The sequence below is a fragment of the Acomys minous genome (genome assembly GCF_964271855.1).
Source record: "Acomys minous genome assembly, chromosome: 2".
Taxonomy (NCBI): Eukaryota; Metazoa; Chordata; class Mammalia; order Rodentia; family Muridae; genus Acomys; species Acomys minous.
In genome coordinates this window covers 139053326-139070699 of record NC_140484.1, presented here as the reverse complement: position 1 = coordinate 139070699, position 17374 = coordinate 139053326, and the positions used below count along the sequence as shown (strand labels likewise).

Below are 17374 nucleotides of genomic sequence, written 5' to 3'. Positions count from 1 at the left end.
AGGGGGAAGAGATGGAGGGGAAATACAGTCACGATGTAATATATGGGAGAAGAATAAATAGAAGGAAAAATGTTCTAAAAAAAAAAAAAGATCTGCCTCTTGAAACCTCCTGTGGGCACGGCGGTGGTGGCGCACGCCTTTAATCTCAGAACTCAGGAGGCAGAGGCAGGCGGATCTCTGTGAGCTCGAGGCCAGCCTGGTCTACAGAGTGAGTTCCAGGACAGCCAGGGCTACACAGAGAAATCCTGTCTCAAAACACAAACAACAACAACAACAACAACAACAACACAAAACAAGAAGAAACAACCTGTGGCAGTGCAATAAGTAATAATGATCTTTAAAACAGTAAAATGGTCAAAATATGAGGCATTTGCAGGCATTACTTAGTTAATCCTTACAGAAATTGCACAAACTGGCTCAGATTATTGCCCCCACTGTAAACGGGGACCTGAGCTGATGACAGAGGTTGAATTCAAAGCCCTGTCTCTCCTATTCTAGCAATTGATTCTTAGTCACTTTCTATCTTTTTTGTGTGCTTTGCAATACTTATGCTTATTATGTAAGTCATTCTTGGTAAGGCACATTTGAAATATTTTTATTTATTTTTATAATTTTATATGTATATGCAATGTATCTTGATTATATCCAACCCCTACTTCCTTCTCCCATTCTCTTGAACCCCAAAATTTGTCCTTCTCACCTTCATGCCCTCATTTTAAAAAATAACCCACTGAGTCCAATTAGTGCTGCCTGTCTGAGCATGGATAAGCCACCAGTGACTACATCTCTGAGGAAGAAGGACCCCCCCTCTCTCAGCAGCCATTAATTGCCAATAGCACCTCAGCTGGAACTATTAACTAGCCTGATCTTGTGCATATCTTGAACAGATAACCATAGCTTTCGTGAGTTCATGAGTGCCAGAGCCAAGTCATGCCCAGGAGCGTTTCACAGCAGTGCCCCATCCTCTGCTTCTTGCGTGCTTTGCTTCTGTGATGCCCCTGGAGACTTGTGGGGTCACTACAGATGTCTCCTTTTGTGATGAACCCTTAATAATCACTTATTTTCAGTACGCACTCTGACCAGTTATAAGTCTTTATTGACTGCTGAAAACTGCAAAAATGTTTTTCTTTGGTCAAGATTTAGAGAAGAACTAATCTAAAGTCAGAGAAAGACAGATGTAGAAACCAGTTGATAACATGTCTGCTTAGCAAAAACAACAGTAGGCTCTATGCCTAAGGCTTATGACCTCTGTATCTGTCTGTATTCCTTGCTTTTCTGTTGCTGTAACAAAATACTCTGACAAAAAGCAACTTTAGGAAGCAAAGGTTTTATTTGGCTTACAATTCAGAGGGGGTGTAGCCCATCATGGTGGAAAAAGCATGGCAGCAGGAACATGAAGCCATCTGGTGGTCAAGCAGCAAGAGCGTGAAGCCATCTGGTGGTCAGGCAGCAGGAGCGTGAAGCCAGCTGGTGGTCAGGCAGCAGGAGTGTGAAGCCAGCTGGTGGTCAGGCAGCAGGAGTGTGAAGCCAGCTGGTGGTCAAGCAGCAAGAGCGTGAAGCCATCTGGTGGTCAGGCGGCAGGAGCGTGAAGCCAGCTGGTGGTCAGGCAGCAGGAGTGTGAAGCCAGCTGGTGGTCAGGCGGCAGGAGTGTGAAGCCAGCTGGTGGTCAGGCGGCAGGAGCATGAAGCCAGCTGGTGGTCAGGCGGCAGGAGCGTGAAGCCAGCTGGTGGTCAGGCAGCAGGAGTGTGAAGCCAGCTGGTGGTCAGGCAGCAGGAGTGTGAAGCCAGCTGGTGGTGAGGCAGCAAGAGCGTGAAGCCAGCTGGTGGTCAGGCAGCAGGAGTGTGAAGCCAGCTGGTGGTCAGGCAGCAGGAGTGTGAAGCCAGCTGGTGGTCAGGCGGCAGGAGCATGAAGCCAGCTGGTGGTCAGGCAGCAGGAGTGTGAAGCCAGCTGGTGGTCAGGCAGCAGGAGTGTGAAGCCAGCTGGTGGTCGGGCAGCAAGAGCGTGAAGCCAGCTGGTGGTCAGGCAGCAGGAGTGTGAAGCCAGCTGGTGGTCAGGCAGCAGGAGTGTGAAGCCAGCTGGTGGTCAGGCGGCAGGAGCATGAAGCCAGCTGGTGGTCAGGCGGCAGGAGCGTGAAGCCAGCTGGTGGTCAGGCAGCAGGAGTGTGAAGCCAGCTGGTGGTCAGGCAGCAGGAGTGTGAAGCCAGCTGGTGGTGAGGCAGCAAGAGCGTGAAGCCAGCTGGTGGTCAGGCAGCAGGAGTGTGAAGCCAGCTGGTAGTCAGGTGGCAGATTGGTCACATTTCATGATCACACAGGAAAAAGAGAACAGGAAGTGGGACCAGGCTATAAAACCTCAGACTCTTCCCCAAGGGACACGCCTCCTCCAGCAAGGCTCTCTCAAACAGCACCATCAACAGGGGACCAAGTGTTCAAATATCTGAGCTCATGAAGATATTTCTCCTACAAGAAGAACCTCATAACAGGTAGATCAGGTCCCAGGGGGGTCTGTTCAAACTATTCCACTAACCAAGGACATTACAAGTAGTAAATATTGAATCCCTACTTGGATCTAGCCAATGGACAGGACATTCTCCACAGTTGGGTGGAGAGCAGGGACTGACTCTGACGTGAACTCTAGTGCCCCATATTTGATGACCTCCCCTTGGTGAGGAGGTCTGGTGGCACTCAAAGAAAGAATAAGCAGGTTACCAAGATGAGACTTGATAGCCTATGACCATATAGTGGGGGAGGAGGTCCCCCTCAGTCTTAGACCTAGGGGAGGGGAATAGGGTGAAAGTGGGAGGGAGGGAAAAATGGGAGGATACAAGTGATGGGATAACAGTTGAGTTGTAATCTGAATAAATTACTTATTCCCCCTTTATAGCTTCCCAACCAGTTGGCCTTCCTCCTTCTGTTCTGCATTTCTGTTGATTGAGACATCCTACCTTGCGTGGCCGACAGCTATGAATGTTAGGGAGCCCTTTGTGTGAAGTGGATGCTGCTCATCTGTTCTCCCCAATATACAGAGAGCTCTAGTCCTTTTTACCCAGTCTTCTTCAGGCCCAAGAGGAAGCCCTCAACATTTGCTTTGAGAAGCTTTGACCCTATATAGCCCTCTGTTTTCCTTGATGGCTTTTGCTATAGATGATTTTTAATTCTAACCCTTTCACATGAAATTCACACTTAGATTTTTACTGGGTGCCTAGTGTGTGCAAGGAGGGCCTGTGTGCATATGAAGTTTCCCAGTACTGGTGATAAAGGTTGAAAAGACACTAGATAAAGGAGCACATACAGAGAGAGACAGAAACAGAGACAGAGAGACAGAGGGACAGACAGACAAACAGGTTTCTGATTTTATTCAGCTTCAAGCCAAGCTTTTCTTTTTTTAAAAAAATATAAAAACTTTAAGATTTATTTCTTTTTAACTGTGCCTGTGTATCTAAAGTCCATGTTTGAACGCAGGTACTCACAGAGCCTAGAGGAAGGTGTCAAACCCTCGAAGCTAGAGTTAGAGGTGCTTGCAAACTGACATGGATGCTGTAAATTGACCCTGGAGTCTCTGAAAAAGCAGCATGAGCCATCGCTCTAGCCCCACTAAGCTACCTCTAATAACACTTGTGTTCTTCCCTTTACCTATCCTCCAGGGACCACATTTGAGACTGTCTGTCATTTCGTAGCTTAATCAGTATGTTGTGTCGCTCAAATACAAGACACCACACCAGCTCACACCACCTATTTAAAATTTAAAAACGATTTATGTGTATCTGTGTGTGCCTCAGTGCAGGTGTGTGTACCGTGTGCATACAGATGCCTGCAGTGTTCAGAAAAGGGCATTGGATCTCCTCAAACTAGAGTTACAGTTACGTGTGCTGCCTGATGTGGGTGCTGGGAGCTGAACCAGGTCCTCTGGAAGAAAAGCAAGTGCTCCTACCTGTAGCACCACCGCTCCAGCCCTCCATTAAGTATTTTTTTAAAATCTCTGAAATAATGCAAAGTTTAAATATACTATAAATAACTTGTAGGACGATATAATTTTTGTAGCTATGTCCTCATTTGGGTGGTAGCCAAGCTGGTATCTGCAGATGTGAGAACGTGTTCTGGAAAGCTCATCTGATCCCTTTCTTGGTGTGAGAACATGCTGGAAGGCACAGAGTCAACAGCTGGTGTCCAGTCAGCTGCTCTGCATAAGGTCAAGTAGCCTAGAAGTCTTCCTGACTGGAAGAGGACATATTTTTGACTGAATTGACTGACTGTTTAGATTTCTTGTAGACACAGTCTTAGCAAAGAAAACTGAAAAATTGCTTTAGGCAAAGAAAATTGCAGCTAGTTATTTCTCATAAAACCATTCTTGTGTTCATTTTCTTGAGGAAATTGCAGTAAGTGTATTTTTTAGGGCCAATATGTAAGAAACCTTTTTATGATTAAATAAAAACTCAGAGAATTTTAGTATCAGAAATGTTTCATTGACTTGGCTTGGTTCTGAAAATGAAGGGAAAATCTTTAGCAAAAGCAAAGCTCTTACATTACTTAAATGTTGACAGGATTTGAACTTTTCTTTTCTTTTCTTTTATTCTTGTATATGTCCAGTCTTTGAGGACACAAACAAACATTATATCAGAAGCATCTTTGGCTTCTAATATGTCTTTTGATATTTATCTTCATTTGAACATAATTTCATGAATCTGTATGAAAGATATATTAGTCTTTCTGTTTACATAAAGAAAGGTTTGTAATGTTTAATTTTATGCTGCTAAAATGTGAATGACATCTGACTGACCAGACTGTAGATTCACTGTGTTAATACATCTGTTAGATCAGTTTATAAATGAGAAAGAAATGCACATGAGGAAATGCTTGTCCTATGTGGACTTTAGTTAAGCTAATACATTTAGAATTAAACACCCTTCCAAGTTAACTTTGAAACCTAGTTCTTGTCCACGACTTCTGCGTGTTGCTATCCAGTCTATTGTTGCAGAATTACTGTGGTAAGAAGTAGAATATTACTTTGGCTGTTAGGTTGAACAACAGAAACAATGCTCCTGGGCAACTTACAGAACCTCCTCTGCTTCCTGGATGCAGCCACTGGATACCTCTATGCAACATGGAAATAGACCTAGAGGATGGGAACAGGGTGAAAGCAGGAGGGAAGGAGGAATGGGAGGATACAAGTGATGGGATAACAATCGAGTTGTAATCTGAATAAATTAATAAAAATTTTTAAAAAAGAAGCTGAAAGTACTCTGAAGCTGACATCAGTGTGTGTGACACTGTGATGCTGACTTACTGAGGACTGGGAACATGTAAAAGAAATGCTGTCTGAACAAAGCTAGAAGAACACTGCTGTTAGATACTCCACATCCATACTAAAATGAGAAATTATTCACTTACTTATTTAACATATTGTGTATATTTGAGGATAACAACATAATGATAGAGAATATATATTTATATAAAAGCACACTTTCATATAACATATATTTACCGTAGTGAAGTATATTAACATATTCATCATCTTCTGTAGTTGTTTTTGTGAAAGGAGCAACTAAAAGTGACTTATTTTTAACAGAATTCCCTAATACAACACAGTTTTATTACCTTTGGATCCCATTGTGTATTGGATCTATAGACTTGTTTATTCTGCACATCTGCTTCGTGTCCTTTAAGTTTATTTGCTCGTTTTCTCTCTCCTGGCACTGTGCTGATCAACACTTCAGTCTGTCTGTGTGTTTTTGCTTTTCACTCCATGTACACAGGGAGTGTTTGTGTTTGGCTTATTTCATCTAGTATACCATCTTCTAGAGCCATCCATGTTGTGGCAACTTGGGGGATTTCCTTCTTTTTCTTTTAATTTAAAACTTATTTGTTTATTTACTTTATATCCCAGCTGAAGTTCCCCTCCTCCTCCTCCTAGGCCTTCTCCCACCTCCCCTCTCCCCATGCACTCTTCCTCCCGTTCTCTTTAGGAAAGAGAAGGCCTCCCGTGGATGTCAACCCGCCTTGGCATATCAAGTTGCAGTAAGACTAGGAGCATCTTTTCCTGTTGAGGCTAGATAAGGCAGCCCAGTTAGGGGAAAGGGCCCCAGAGGCAGGCAATGAAGTCAGAGACAGCCCCTGCTGCTGCTGTTAGGACCATATGAAGACCAAACTATACAACTGTTGGATATGTACAGAGGCCAGTCCCATCCTGTTGGTTGGTGGTTCAGTCTCTGTGAGCCCCTATTGGCCCAGAGTTGTTGATTCTGTAGGTTTTCTTGTAGTGTTCTATAGTCCTTCCTCTCTCACTTCTGCAGGATTCCTCAAACTCTACCTAATGTTTGCCTGTGGGTTTCCATCAGTTAGCTGGGTGAAGTCTCTCTGATGATAGTTACGCTAGGTTCCTGTCTGCAAGTATAGCAGAGTATCATCACTGTGTCAGGGGTGGTCTCCTTCTCATGGCAGGGGTCTCAAGTGGGAGCAATCATTAGTTGGCTATTCCCTCAATTTCTGCTCCATCTTTACCCTTGCACATCTTGTAGGCAGGACAAATTGTAGGTCAAAAGTTCTGTGCCTGAGTTGGTGTCCCATTCCTGCCATTGGAAGTCTTGCCTGGTTACAGGAGACAGCCAGTTCAGGCTCCATATTCCCCATTGCTAGGCATCTTACCCAGGGCCACCACACAGATTCCTGGGATTTCCCGTTGCCTGGGTTTCTAGCGTCCCAGAGGCGCCCCCTTCCGTTCTAGTTGTCTCTACCAAGTACTTTTTTCTCTGGCTTGCCTCTGACACCCGCCACAATAGCCACAAATAATATAAAATATCTCTAAAAAAGCAAGTAAAAGACCTATATGACAAGAACTTCAGTTCTTTGAAGAAAGAAATTGGTGAAGATATCAGAAGATGGAAAGATGATGCATGGTCATAGGTCGGTAGGATTGACATAGTGAAAATGGCCATCTTACCAACGCAATCTGTGTTTGACAAAGAAGCCAAAACCATACAATGGAAAAAAGATAGCATCCTCAGCAAATGGTGCTCTAAATGGGTGTCTGCGTGTAGAAGAATGCAAATAGATCCACATCTACCACCGTGCATAAAACTAAAGTCCAGTTGGATCAAAGACCTCAACATAAAACCAGGTTCACTAAACCTGATAGGAGGATTTCCTTCTTAAAAGCTAAATTATACCCATATATCACATTTCCTTATTCTCTTGTCTATCCACAGGCATTTAGGCTTTGTCACTTGTTGGCCTTTGTGAACACTGCTATCGTATCAGACTGCAGAAGTCAGTAGGAATCATTAGGAGCTGATGACCTTATTTCCTGTGTGTTTCTGCCCAGAGGAGAGATTGCTGGCTTGTATGGTGTATTTTTAATTTCTTTAAAAACTTCATACCACATTCCTTGTCATACAGTATGTATCAGCCTATATCTCCACCACTGGTACACTAGCCTTCACTCCTCTGTCCATCCTCAGCAGAATTTCTTACTGCTTGCCTTACAAAAATACATATAGGTATACGCGTGTGTACATTTTTCTATATGTGGGTGCAGATTTATATGTGTGTTTATATAAATGCAGAGGCCAGAAGACAATATCAGTTGTCATCCTGGGGAACACTATTCTTTTTCTTTTAGACAGGTCTTTCAATGGCCTGGACCTCACCAGTTAGTCTAGACTGTCTGGCCAGTGAGCCCTAGGGGGTCCTCTTGTCTCTGCCTCCCCAGCACTGTGATTACAAGCCTGCACTATGTCTAGCATTTTTACTAGGATTCTGTGGACTGAACTCTAGTGCCTAATTCATGTTTACCAACTGAGACATTTCCTTATCCAGCCTTTTAAAGTTTTTGTTTGTTTTAAGGATTTTCTTTATGGAATGTATTAGTTAGCTTTGTATTGCTATGGCCAACATATGTGGCAGAACAACTTAGGGAAAGAAACATTTCAGTTCATGGTTTCAGAGGGATTGTTCCATATTTTTTGTCTCCATGTGTTTGGGCAAAACCATCATGCTATGGAAGACAGCTGTGTACATCATAGCAGACAGACAGCCGAGAATGAGGCGGGCAGCAGCCATTGTCTTATGACCTCCTTCTCTCAGTCCCTTCTTGTACATTTTCTCAACTACCCAAATGGTACCACTTGGAGACCACGTATGAGAAGACTGTAGGAGACATTACAGGTTCAAACTATTGCATTTCACATAGGTGTAGAACGATAGCTCATTGCGTTTTTATTTCTGTTTCTCTTTCAATTACTGGCATTGAATATCTTTTCATATTCTTGTTGGAAATTTTTATGTCTTTTTTTGAAGAAATATTTTTAAGTCTTTTACTAATTTTTAAATTGGGTTAAAATAAAGGGAGTCAACATAATTAAAAACCTTTCTGAAATATAAGCCTACAATAAGAAGCCTTCATACCTAATTCTACTGAACACTGAAAAAAATCATTGGCAATGTTTTTTTTATATAAACAGTTTTATGTGTTTTGATGTTTCCCTCACCCAGCTTCGCTCCCTTTCAAAAGTCCCACAATCCTACAAAAATAAAAAGCAAAGCAAACAAGCGAAAGGACCAACATGATAAAACAAAGCAGCGTGGGGCGTCCCCTAGAATGCGCTTTATATACCCAGCGGCACTCCGCTGAAGAAAACTGATTTGCCTTTTGTCAGTGGGTATCAGTTGCAGATGGCTCCTTGCTTATGGGTGGGACTCCATGTCTACCTCCCACCTCAGTGCTGGAACCTGTTTGATTTCTAGTGTTTCTTAAACTCTTAAAAAAAAAACCAATACATTTAAGTATATGTATATTTTCTCTTAATTTTTATTTTTATAATTTATTTACATTACATCCCTTTTGTAACCCTCTCCCTCATCCCCTCCTGTTCCCACCCTTCCTCCCTCTTCCCCATCCCCTTTCCTACCTTTAAGTATATAAGACTAAGATCACCTTCATACCTAAGCTCGACAAAAATACTATAAGAAAACTATAAGCCACTGTCTCTGATGCAAAATTGATACTGATGCAAAAATTCTCAGTAAAACATTAGCAACTGAATTTAGCAAAACATACACATGATGACCAAGTGAGAGTCACTTTGGCATAAAAGGGTGGCTTACCATTTTCCAGCCAGTCACTATGACAGATGAAAGTTAAAAACCACATCATCATCTCCATTGAAATAGAAAATGCATTAGGCAAAACTTCACCATTCTTTCAGGTCAGGCAGGAAGGAATGCTTTTCAATATAGGAAAGACGTGAAAACGCGACCGCTACTGTAATCAACGTGAAGCAACAGTGCATTCCCATTACAATGAAGTACAAGGCAGCCGTGTTTATTCTCACTATGTTTTTAAATTAAGTTTATTAGTGTGTATGTGTGTATGTGTGTGTGTGTGTGTGTGTGTGTGTGTGTGTGTGTGTGTGTGTGAGAGAGAGAGAGAGAGAGAGAGAGAGAGAGAGAGAGAGAGATGTGTAAATATTTGGGGTGCACATGTTCTTTCACCTTCACATGGATCCTGGGAACCAAACTCCAGTCACCAGGATGTACTGGCCAAGCCATCTCTCACCATTTCTGTTCAACACAGTACTGGAAGTACTCATAAGAGCCAAATTTAAAAAAAAGCAGAAGCCCCCGTCTGTGTGTGCATGTGTGTATTGCACATGGTATATTTCTGACTATGTGAGTATGTTCACCTGTGCCTGCACACGTGGAGGCCAGAAACCAGAGGTTGACTTGGAGTATTTTCCGCACTTTTATGCTTTGAGAACCGAGTAAGCTATTACTCCCTGGGCTAGACTGTGGGGCCAATGAACTCTGGGATGCACCAGTCTCTCCCCCCCCCCCCCACCACAGCACAGCATTACAGATGCATGGCACTGAACCTGGCTTTGGGTGCTGAGGACCTGCGCTCAGGTCCTTATGCCTGCACAACAAGCATTTTACCCACGAAGCCATCTCAGCATCCTTTGTAAACATGCGTTTAGGAGGAGTGTTTGTAGAGAAGAAACCCAGCCACTAGGCCTTTACATTATGAATACATCTTACAGATTTTTATAAAAATCCTGCTTTTCACTGTTAAAAAATCCACTATAGCATCATTATTATTAACCATCCTTAGAGTGATGCCTTATGTATTTGACATGGGACGTTTCTAAACCTACCAGGAAAAAGCATCAATTGCCCTGAACATAAAGGTGTTATTTATGGTTACAGGATTTATATTTATCCTGTAATGCAAAACCTGAAGTTAACTCATTCATAAACTGTATATGGGAACATTCCAAAGTGTCTTTGTCTTGCTTCAAGTCAAGCATTTGTAGCTTTCCCCACAGTGTGTTGAGGACAGGGGTGCACTGGGGTACAAGTGAACCTGTGTGGAGGCTTGTGGTTAACCGTGGGTGTTTGCTCTTGGGAGCCATGTGGTTTTTGTTTAGCTTTTTTGAGACATGGTCCCTCCCTGGGCCTTGGGTCCCTCTGATTAGGCTAGACTATCTGCCTCCTCAGAGCTGGGACTACGATCCTGCACCAGCACACATGGGTTTGGATCTGAGTGCTGGGATTGGGCTCTGGCCCTCATGCTCGTGCAGTCGCCTACCTGAGGGTGCTCTTCATGTTCCTCACATTTGCCATTATGAGTGTGAACAACAAAAGTTGTTCCCTCACTGCTTTGATGAAAGGCCACACTTACTGGACCGAGTGCTTATTATTCTAAATAATTTTAGAATATGTAGTACACATTACATGGTGTGAAAACAAGTATAGCACTTAAAGTTATGTTGCTTTCATTCACAAATGATATTGACCAATAGAATCCCTTCCCCCTTTTAGGGGATATTGTCATGGTAAGAGTTTGGTTGTGTGAACTGAATAGAATGGCGCGAAATGGCTAAACCTTGCTCTGAAAGTTCGTAGGAATGAACTCTACTGTGACAGTCCCTGAATGGGATGATTGGTACTTTGAAGAAGTTAAAGTGAGGTGAGGGGGCTGAGGGGACAGGCCTCTGTTTCAGTGAGGTGGATAGGAAGGTCCCTCAAATGAACAGAAGCCACAGTGAAGCAGGTGACAGTTTGAAAGAGGAGCATTGTCTCCCAGGGAGCAGCAGGAAGCCCTGAGTGTAGGCAGGAGCAGGAAAGTGCTACAAGTAGCCAGCCTGAGCGGTGTTAACGGGGCTTAAATTTTGCTCCTTTAATCAAGGTTTTCTGTCTTTTAAAGAATTTGACTGCTTGCTTAGTACATTCTTTTTCTGGCTTTCATGAAGGCTTTAGAACATAGTTTCTTTTTTTTTAATGCTTGTGTGTCTGTGTACATGTTTGTGTGTTAGTGCAGGCACACGTGCCTACAGTGTGCGTGTGGAAGTCAGCAGCTTCCCGTCTTAGTTGAGATGGTTGCTTGTTCACCGTGACCTATGCCAGGCTAGCTGGCCCTCGTGGTTGCACAGCATCTCCTGCCTCCACTTCCCATGTTGCTGTAACGACTGGGGTTATAGGTGGGCATTGCCATGTCTGGATTTATGTGGGTTCTTGAGATCTAAATGCCGATATTTATACCTGCACGGCAAGTGTGTTACCTACTAAGCTGTCTCTCCCGTCTGCAGAACATGCATCTCTTCTCGAGAGCAGTGGTGACTGCATTGTATAAGTCACATGACTATCCCTAAGGCCAAGACATGTATAGAAGACGTTACGGAGCACATGGCTTCTGTTAGTGAGGAGGAGTGGGAGACTAATAGTGAATAAAGAGCTGGCAGTACCTTTCATACGATCCTGTGGGCCCTGTGACTCCAGTGCTATACAGAGTGTTATCAAGCACAGCAAGTGGAAAGTTTCACAATATATCCTATGAAGTGAGCCAGCATGTTGTCTTAAAAACTAATAGACATATGTGAAGGGAAAAAACAAGCTAACTCATGAATGCAACTGAAAACTCAAAATACAAACCATGTCATCTTTCAAGTACCCTAAAAGAATAATTCATCAGGATCACACTAGAGTCCATAGTATAAAAAGCAGAAATGCTTTAATATTGGGAAGATTTAAATATAAATATAATATGATACATTAAAGGCCCAGTAAGAAAAAAATATGGCAAGCAAAATAGAAGAGTTGATGAAAGTCAGCACTTAGTTCTCTAAGCCTCTGTTGATGCCCATAGACAAAAGCTCCCATCACCCCAACCCAAGTCCAAGCTACTACAAGTAAGTGACAGTTGGGGGCCCAGCCTTAAATAATGTTCAGGGAACATTGCAGAGGAGGGTGTGTAAATAGGATGTAAGAGCTGAAAGACAGGACCAAGGAGGTGTGAGTGCTCCTCTAGACTCCGTGCAACCACTGCAACCATCCGGTCACAATGGCAGTTAACCTGCAGGTGACCAGAGCTAACTCATACTCCAAACTCATGGCCATCCACACAACCCTGGTTAAACTCAGCAATGGAGAGGGCCATGGAGCAAAGCGAATAGGCGTGAACATGAAAAAGAACTTTGTAGGGAGGGAGTGAGGGGGAGGGTTGTAGGAAGAGGGAGAAGGTAGGGGTTAGCATGTTCATGTAGTTTGTACATGCATGAAATTGTTAAAGAACAAATATAATTAATAAAAATAGACAACTAGTCCTAGGTATCAAAGACTATAAATACAGTTCTTTAGTAAAATCAGAATATTTAATGTCCTATGCTAGCAAGTTTATGCCACTTCAAAGGATAAGACTATATTCTATGCCTCCAAAGCCAGATGAGGCTGTCTATGAAATACACTTCAAAAGAATATCTAGGGCCTGGAGGGATGGCTCAGTGGTTAAGAACACAGATTGTTCTTCCAGAGGATCTGGGTTCAAATCCCAGCACCCACATGGTAACTGACAACTGTGTGTAACTTCAAGATGTCACACACACACACACACACACACACACACGTAGGCAAAACACCAATCAATGTACATAAAATTAAATTAATTTTAAAAAGAGTATCTGAGCTAGGATGACACAGCCACAGCCACACGGCTTTGTTGCTCTGCACACTTGCCAGGGCATTCTCTAGAGGGTATCATGGAGCACACTCTTTCTTCCCCATCAGCTCATATCTTTCCAGCTTGCTTCCATGCAAGTAGTGAACCCGGTTTGGTATAATTCTGTACATACCAATACTAAACTCAAAAAAAGAAACTTGACCCATTTATTCACCTCTAAAAGTAAGGCTACTTTTAATATCGCCCTTGAACTTTTACAATTAGAGAGCTTTATAAAATAAAATTAATCTTTTCTTTAATGAAGTGTATAAGAGGTATTTGCTCTAAGGCCAGTAGCTAGGAGGATAAAACTTTAAATTATGAAAACAATGTGTTCTACACTAATATTTCTGGATTTTTAGCAATAGTTTATATTAAAAATACTAAGCTAGGCCTGTTGTTGCTGGGTAACCATGTTATGGTCTAGTTTGGTTTTAAGTAGGAACTTTTCTTAGTGGAATATTTTGCTTATAGTTGCTGGATTTCCTATGATTGTCAGGAGGGTGACAGGGTAGGGGTTTGCTAAATGGTCTTCCTTTTCTTTTCACAGATCTTATGCATGAAGCATGGTGCCTCATTAAACCAAGGACCTCACTAACCGGAAGCTGCAGTTTTCACCAGCAATCATCACATCCCTTTTGATCTGGTTTTCTTTTTTAAAAAAGTGGAAACATCTCTTTCAAATTATTTTTTTTTACGCTTTTAAGCAAATGGCTGACCATGGCTTGGATGAAATACCTACAAAGTGCCCCCACTGTGCATCTTCTCAGGCCGGTCTGCTGTGCCTGTGTTCAGCAGGCACCCCTTCAGTTTTGGTGGTGGAAATGTCACAGACATCGAGTACTGGTAGTATAGAAAACTGTACTCCACAAGAGAGAAAAAAAGAAAGAAATGTCAGCAGAGAATCTTCTATAAAGGATTTGGTAAATATTGAAGATTATACAGCACAAATTGACAGCCCATTCTCTATTCCATCCCTAAGTTCTCCGCCATCCTATGAACCCTTGTAAGCTCATTCATGGCCTTCTTAACATTCTTATTTACTTACTTATTTATTTATTTTTGTTTTTTTTTCAAGATAGGGTTTCTCTTTGTAGCCTGGATTCACTTTGTAGACCAGGCTAGAACTCACAGAGATCCACCTGCCTCTCTGCCTCAGTGAGTGCTGGGATTGCAGGCATGCGCCGCCACGCCAGGCTCTTCTTAAAGTTCTTAAAGAACTATTTGTTTTCCACAGCAGAGATGAGCAAAGCTGGCTAGTTAACATGTTTTGTGATATTTTCAGCCACTATTCAAAATTATTTCTCATGATCCCAAATAGTTCACATTATTATACCAGCTCTTAAAAGCTGCTTATACAGGAAAAACGTCTTTTCCAAGTTTAACTGAATAGGACTTTTTGATCATTTTCTTCAACTGATACAGAGTGAGTCATGACAAAGGTTAAAGCAAAGCTGTAGCTTCATTATCTAAGAGGAAGTTGTAGTTGTCTATCTAGGATATAACATACACTTTACTTGGTTCACATGATTTTTAAATCATGTGTGGCTTCCCAATCAAACTGATTTGGCTGTGGTCATCTGTGTGAAGAGCACAGTGGAAGACTAGTTAATACAGTAGAATTTTGATGACAAGAAACAGTAAGTTTAGGAAAAGTCAGGCCCTTGCTCTTCACTGGAACCTTCTGACACTTGTACATTCACCTGAAGATCTTCTGTAGCCAATGACTTGTACTGTATTCTGGAATGAAAAAGGTAGTCAACTACTTTGTATACAGTAAATACTGTGGCACCCATTAAAGCCTATCACACTTTTAATCATCATTAAAAGAATATTACATCTTAAGAGTTATTTTTCAAAAATCTCTTTTGATCCTAGTCCACAAAAACTTCAAATGTGGAGAGAAAAAGTTCTCAGCCACAGTGGAGTCGGAGCAATGTCACAGAAGGAAAAATCCCACATATAAGAATGGAGAATGGAACTGATATCGAGGTACGCAGGAAGCAAGCTAAAGCTACGAAAGAGGTTCAGATTTCTTCTTTTTAACATTGTGTTTCATCTTTTAAACAAAAATTTTAATTAAAAATTTCACAATATATTTTGATCATATTTCCCCTCTCCCAGCTCCTCCCAGCTCCTCCTCACCTCTTACTCACCTAACTTTATCTTTTCTCTCCCTCTCCCAACAAAAACAAACTCCCACCAAACACGAAAACCAAAAATATATAAGCAAAGACCAAAAAGGCAAAAATGCCAAAAACAAAACTCAAACCATGGAGTCCATTTTGTGTTGGTCAAGTGCTCCTGGGCATGGGGCCTGCCCTGGAGTGTGGGTGATAAACCCAGTGACACTCCATTGGAGAAAATGGATTTTCTCCTTGCTAGGGGTGGACTATATGTCCACGTATCCCTCTAGTGCTGGGACCTGTCTGGCTTGAGCCTGTGAAGGTCTTAAGAGTGGTACCACAGACTAAGACTAGATAGGTCAAGGGCCGTATGGAAAAACCTAATACTATTATTGTGCTAAAAGAACATAGCAATAAAATGATGTGATACCCATAAATAAGGGTGTTGCCCAACCCTCATCAGGGAAGCTTCTTGCAGTAGATGGGAATTAACAGAGACCCATGACTGGACAGTGTGTGGAGATTCTTTGGAGCACGTAGTTCTAATGTGATGTCTTCATTAAATCCATCCCCTTTAAGGCTCAGCGAGTTATGTGAGGAAGAGGAAGCCGAAGGATTGTAAGAGCCAGAGGTGATGGATAGCTCCAAGGAGAAAGATACCCCAGACCTGAACTTGGAGGTTTCCTCTAAGCCAGTGGTTTGTGACAGAGACAATTGAGAAATCAGCCTCTGAGGAAAGGAAGTAAAAACCACAGCAAAAACTTCAAGCACATTAAAGTTTTCACTGAAGGCAATGCACACTTGCCTAGGGCCTTATAAAGTGGGGGTGTTTGGACTAAGAATATTCTTCTAAAAGTACTAGTATACTCTTTGTTCAGACTTTTTGATGATTCAGTGGCTAGATAATTTTTACATAGCTCATCTGCTCACTACTTCTCCAGTTTAGATAAATATCCAGATAAATATCCTTACCACTTTTAAGGGTTCTAATTAATATAAAAACATGAATTAATGGCTGCAGAGATGCCCATTCAGTAAAGTGCTTGCAGGAGAAGCATGAGGATCCCAGCACCCATGTAGGAAGTGGGGTACAGTGGACCTGTAACCCCAGCACTGTGAAAGGGGAAGACCAGGGCAAACAGCAGGGAATGTGAGCAGTGCAGCCAGCTGTCTGTCTCACTGTGGAGGTGACCACTACAGCAAAGCTGGTGTGGAGGCCGTTGTCCCATGTGTTAGTGCCTGTTCATGATGGGTTTAGAAACTCACCTGCCCTCTGCTGATGGTATCCGCATCACAGAAACAGACTGCTTCTGCCAATCCTCAGGGAGTGAAAACATAGTGAGATGTGTGGGTTTTATTTTGCACTGTGAACCAGAACACTGCTTTGGCCAAACCAGCTCATTCTCTCTTTGTAAACAAAAGTTAAATGATAAATCAGAAAGAGTCTTGTTTTAGATAGTGGTTCTCAACCTGTGGGTTGCAACCCTTTTTGGGGTCACATATCAGATATTTACATTACAGTTCATAATAGTGGGAAAGTTATAGTTATGAAATAGCAATGAAAATTTTATGGCTGGCGGCCACCAAAACATGAGGAATTTTATTAAAGAGTCGCAGCATTAGGAAAATTGAAAGCTACTGGTTTAGATAGTGGTATTATGGATAGTGTATATTTTATTCTTGCTTCTGATTTTTATCAAATTTTCTTTTCTAAAATAAAGTGAATAAGGTGAGAAAACTAACACAGAGATAAAGGAAATAAACATCACTTATAGTTAAAGAAGGAGACATTGTTTTAGGATCAAACCAGGGCCGTGTGCAAGACAGACAAATGTTCAACCATCAAGCTACCTCCCCAGCCTGTCTGGTAGTAATTAGTGTTGATTTCATAATGTGAGTCTCAGAGTTTGGGGGTGAAAATTTTCTGAATGCATTATTTATGCATCAAGCTCATATGTATATTAATATTTCACATCTTTTCCTTATAAAATATTTCATTTTTATGACATTCTATGTTAGTATTACTTTATAATGTATAGATTGAAAGAAATCAATTTCTATAATTTTGAACTCTTCCACATTTTGCCATTAGAAAATCAGACAATTTTCTAATGACTTCAATAACGGAAGTCATTGAAACTTGACTGTGGCTAGTTAAGATGTATTCGTTACTGCTGAAGCAAATGCACAGTGTCTCCATTTGATCTTACCCTAGAACAGAACTCCTCCCCCCGGGCGGATACCTTTCAGTGTTGTGTGTTCATTCC

The 17374-nt window shown here is 42.0% G+C and overlaps 1 protein-coding gene and 1 long non-coding RNA gene across 7 annotated transcripts in view; one reads left to right on the top strand and one right to left on the bottom strand.

Moving 5' to 3' along the window:
• STK33 (serine/threonine kinase 33) overlaps positions 1–17374 on the top strand; it is a 158762-nt gene that overhangs the window by 83708 nt on the left and 57680 nt on the right. For 5 of the 6 annotated variants that reach the window (XM_084772524.1, XM_084772522.1, XM_084772523.1 and 2 more), the window contains 2 exons: positions 13532–13904; positions 14860–15006. In XM_084772524.1, coding sequence (XP_084628650.1) covers positions 13692–13904; positions 14860–15006 — 360 coding nt within the window. In that variant the 5' untranslated portion in view covers positions 13532–13691. The remainder of the gene's footprint in view (positions 1–13531; positions 13905–14859; positions 15007–17374) is intronic. The other variant, XM_084772527.1, reaches the window with a different exon arrangement.
• On the bottom strand, positions 14482–17370 carry LOC311592295. Its single transcript, XR_014777368.1, has 3 exons — positions 17318–17370; positions 16374–16514; positions 14482–14721 (listed from the first exon to the last, which is right to left on the bottom strand). It is a non-coding gene; the product is annotated as an uncharacterized lncRNA (long non-coding RNA).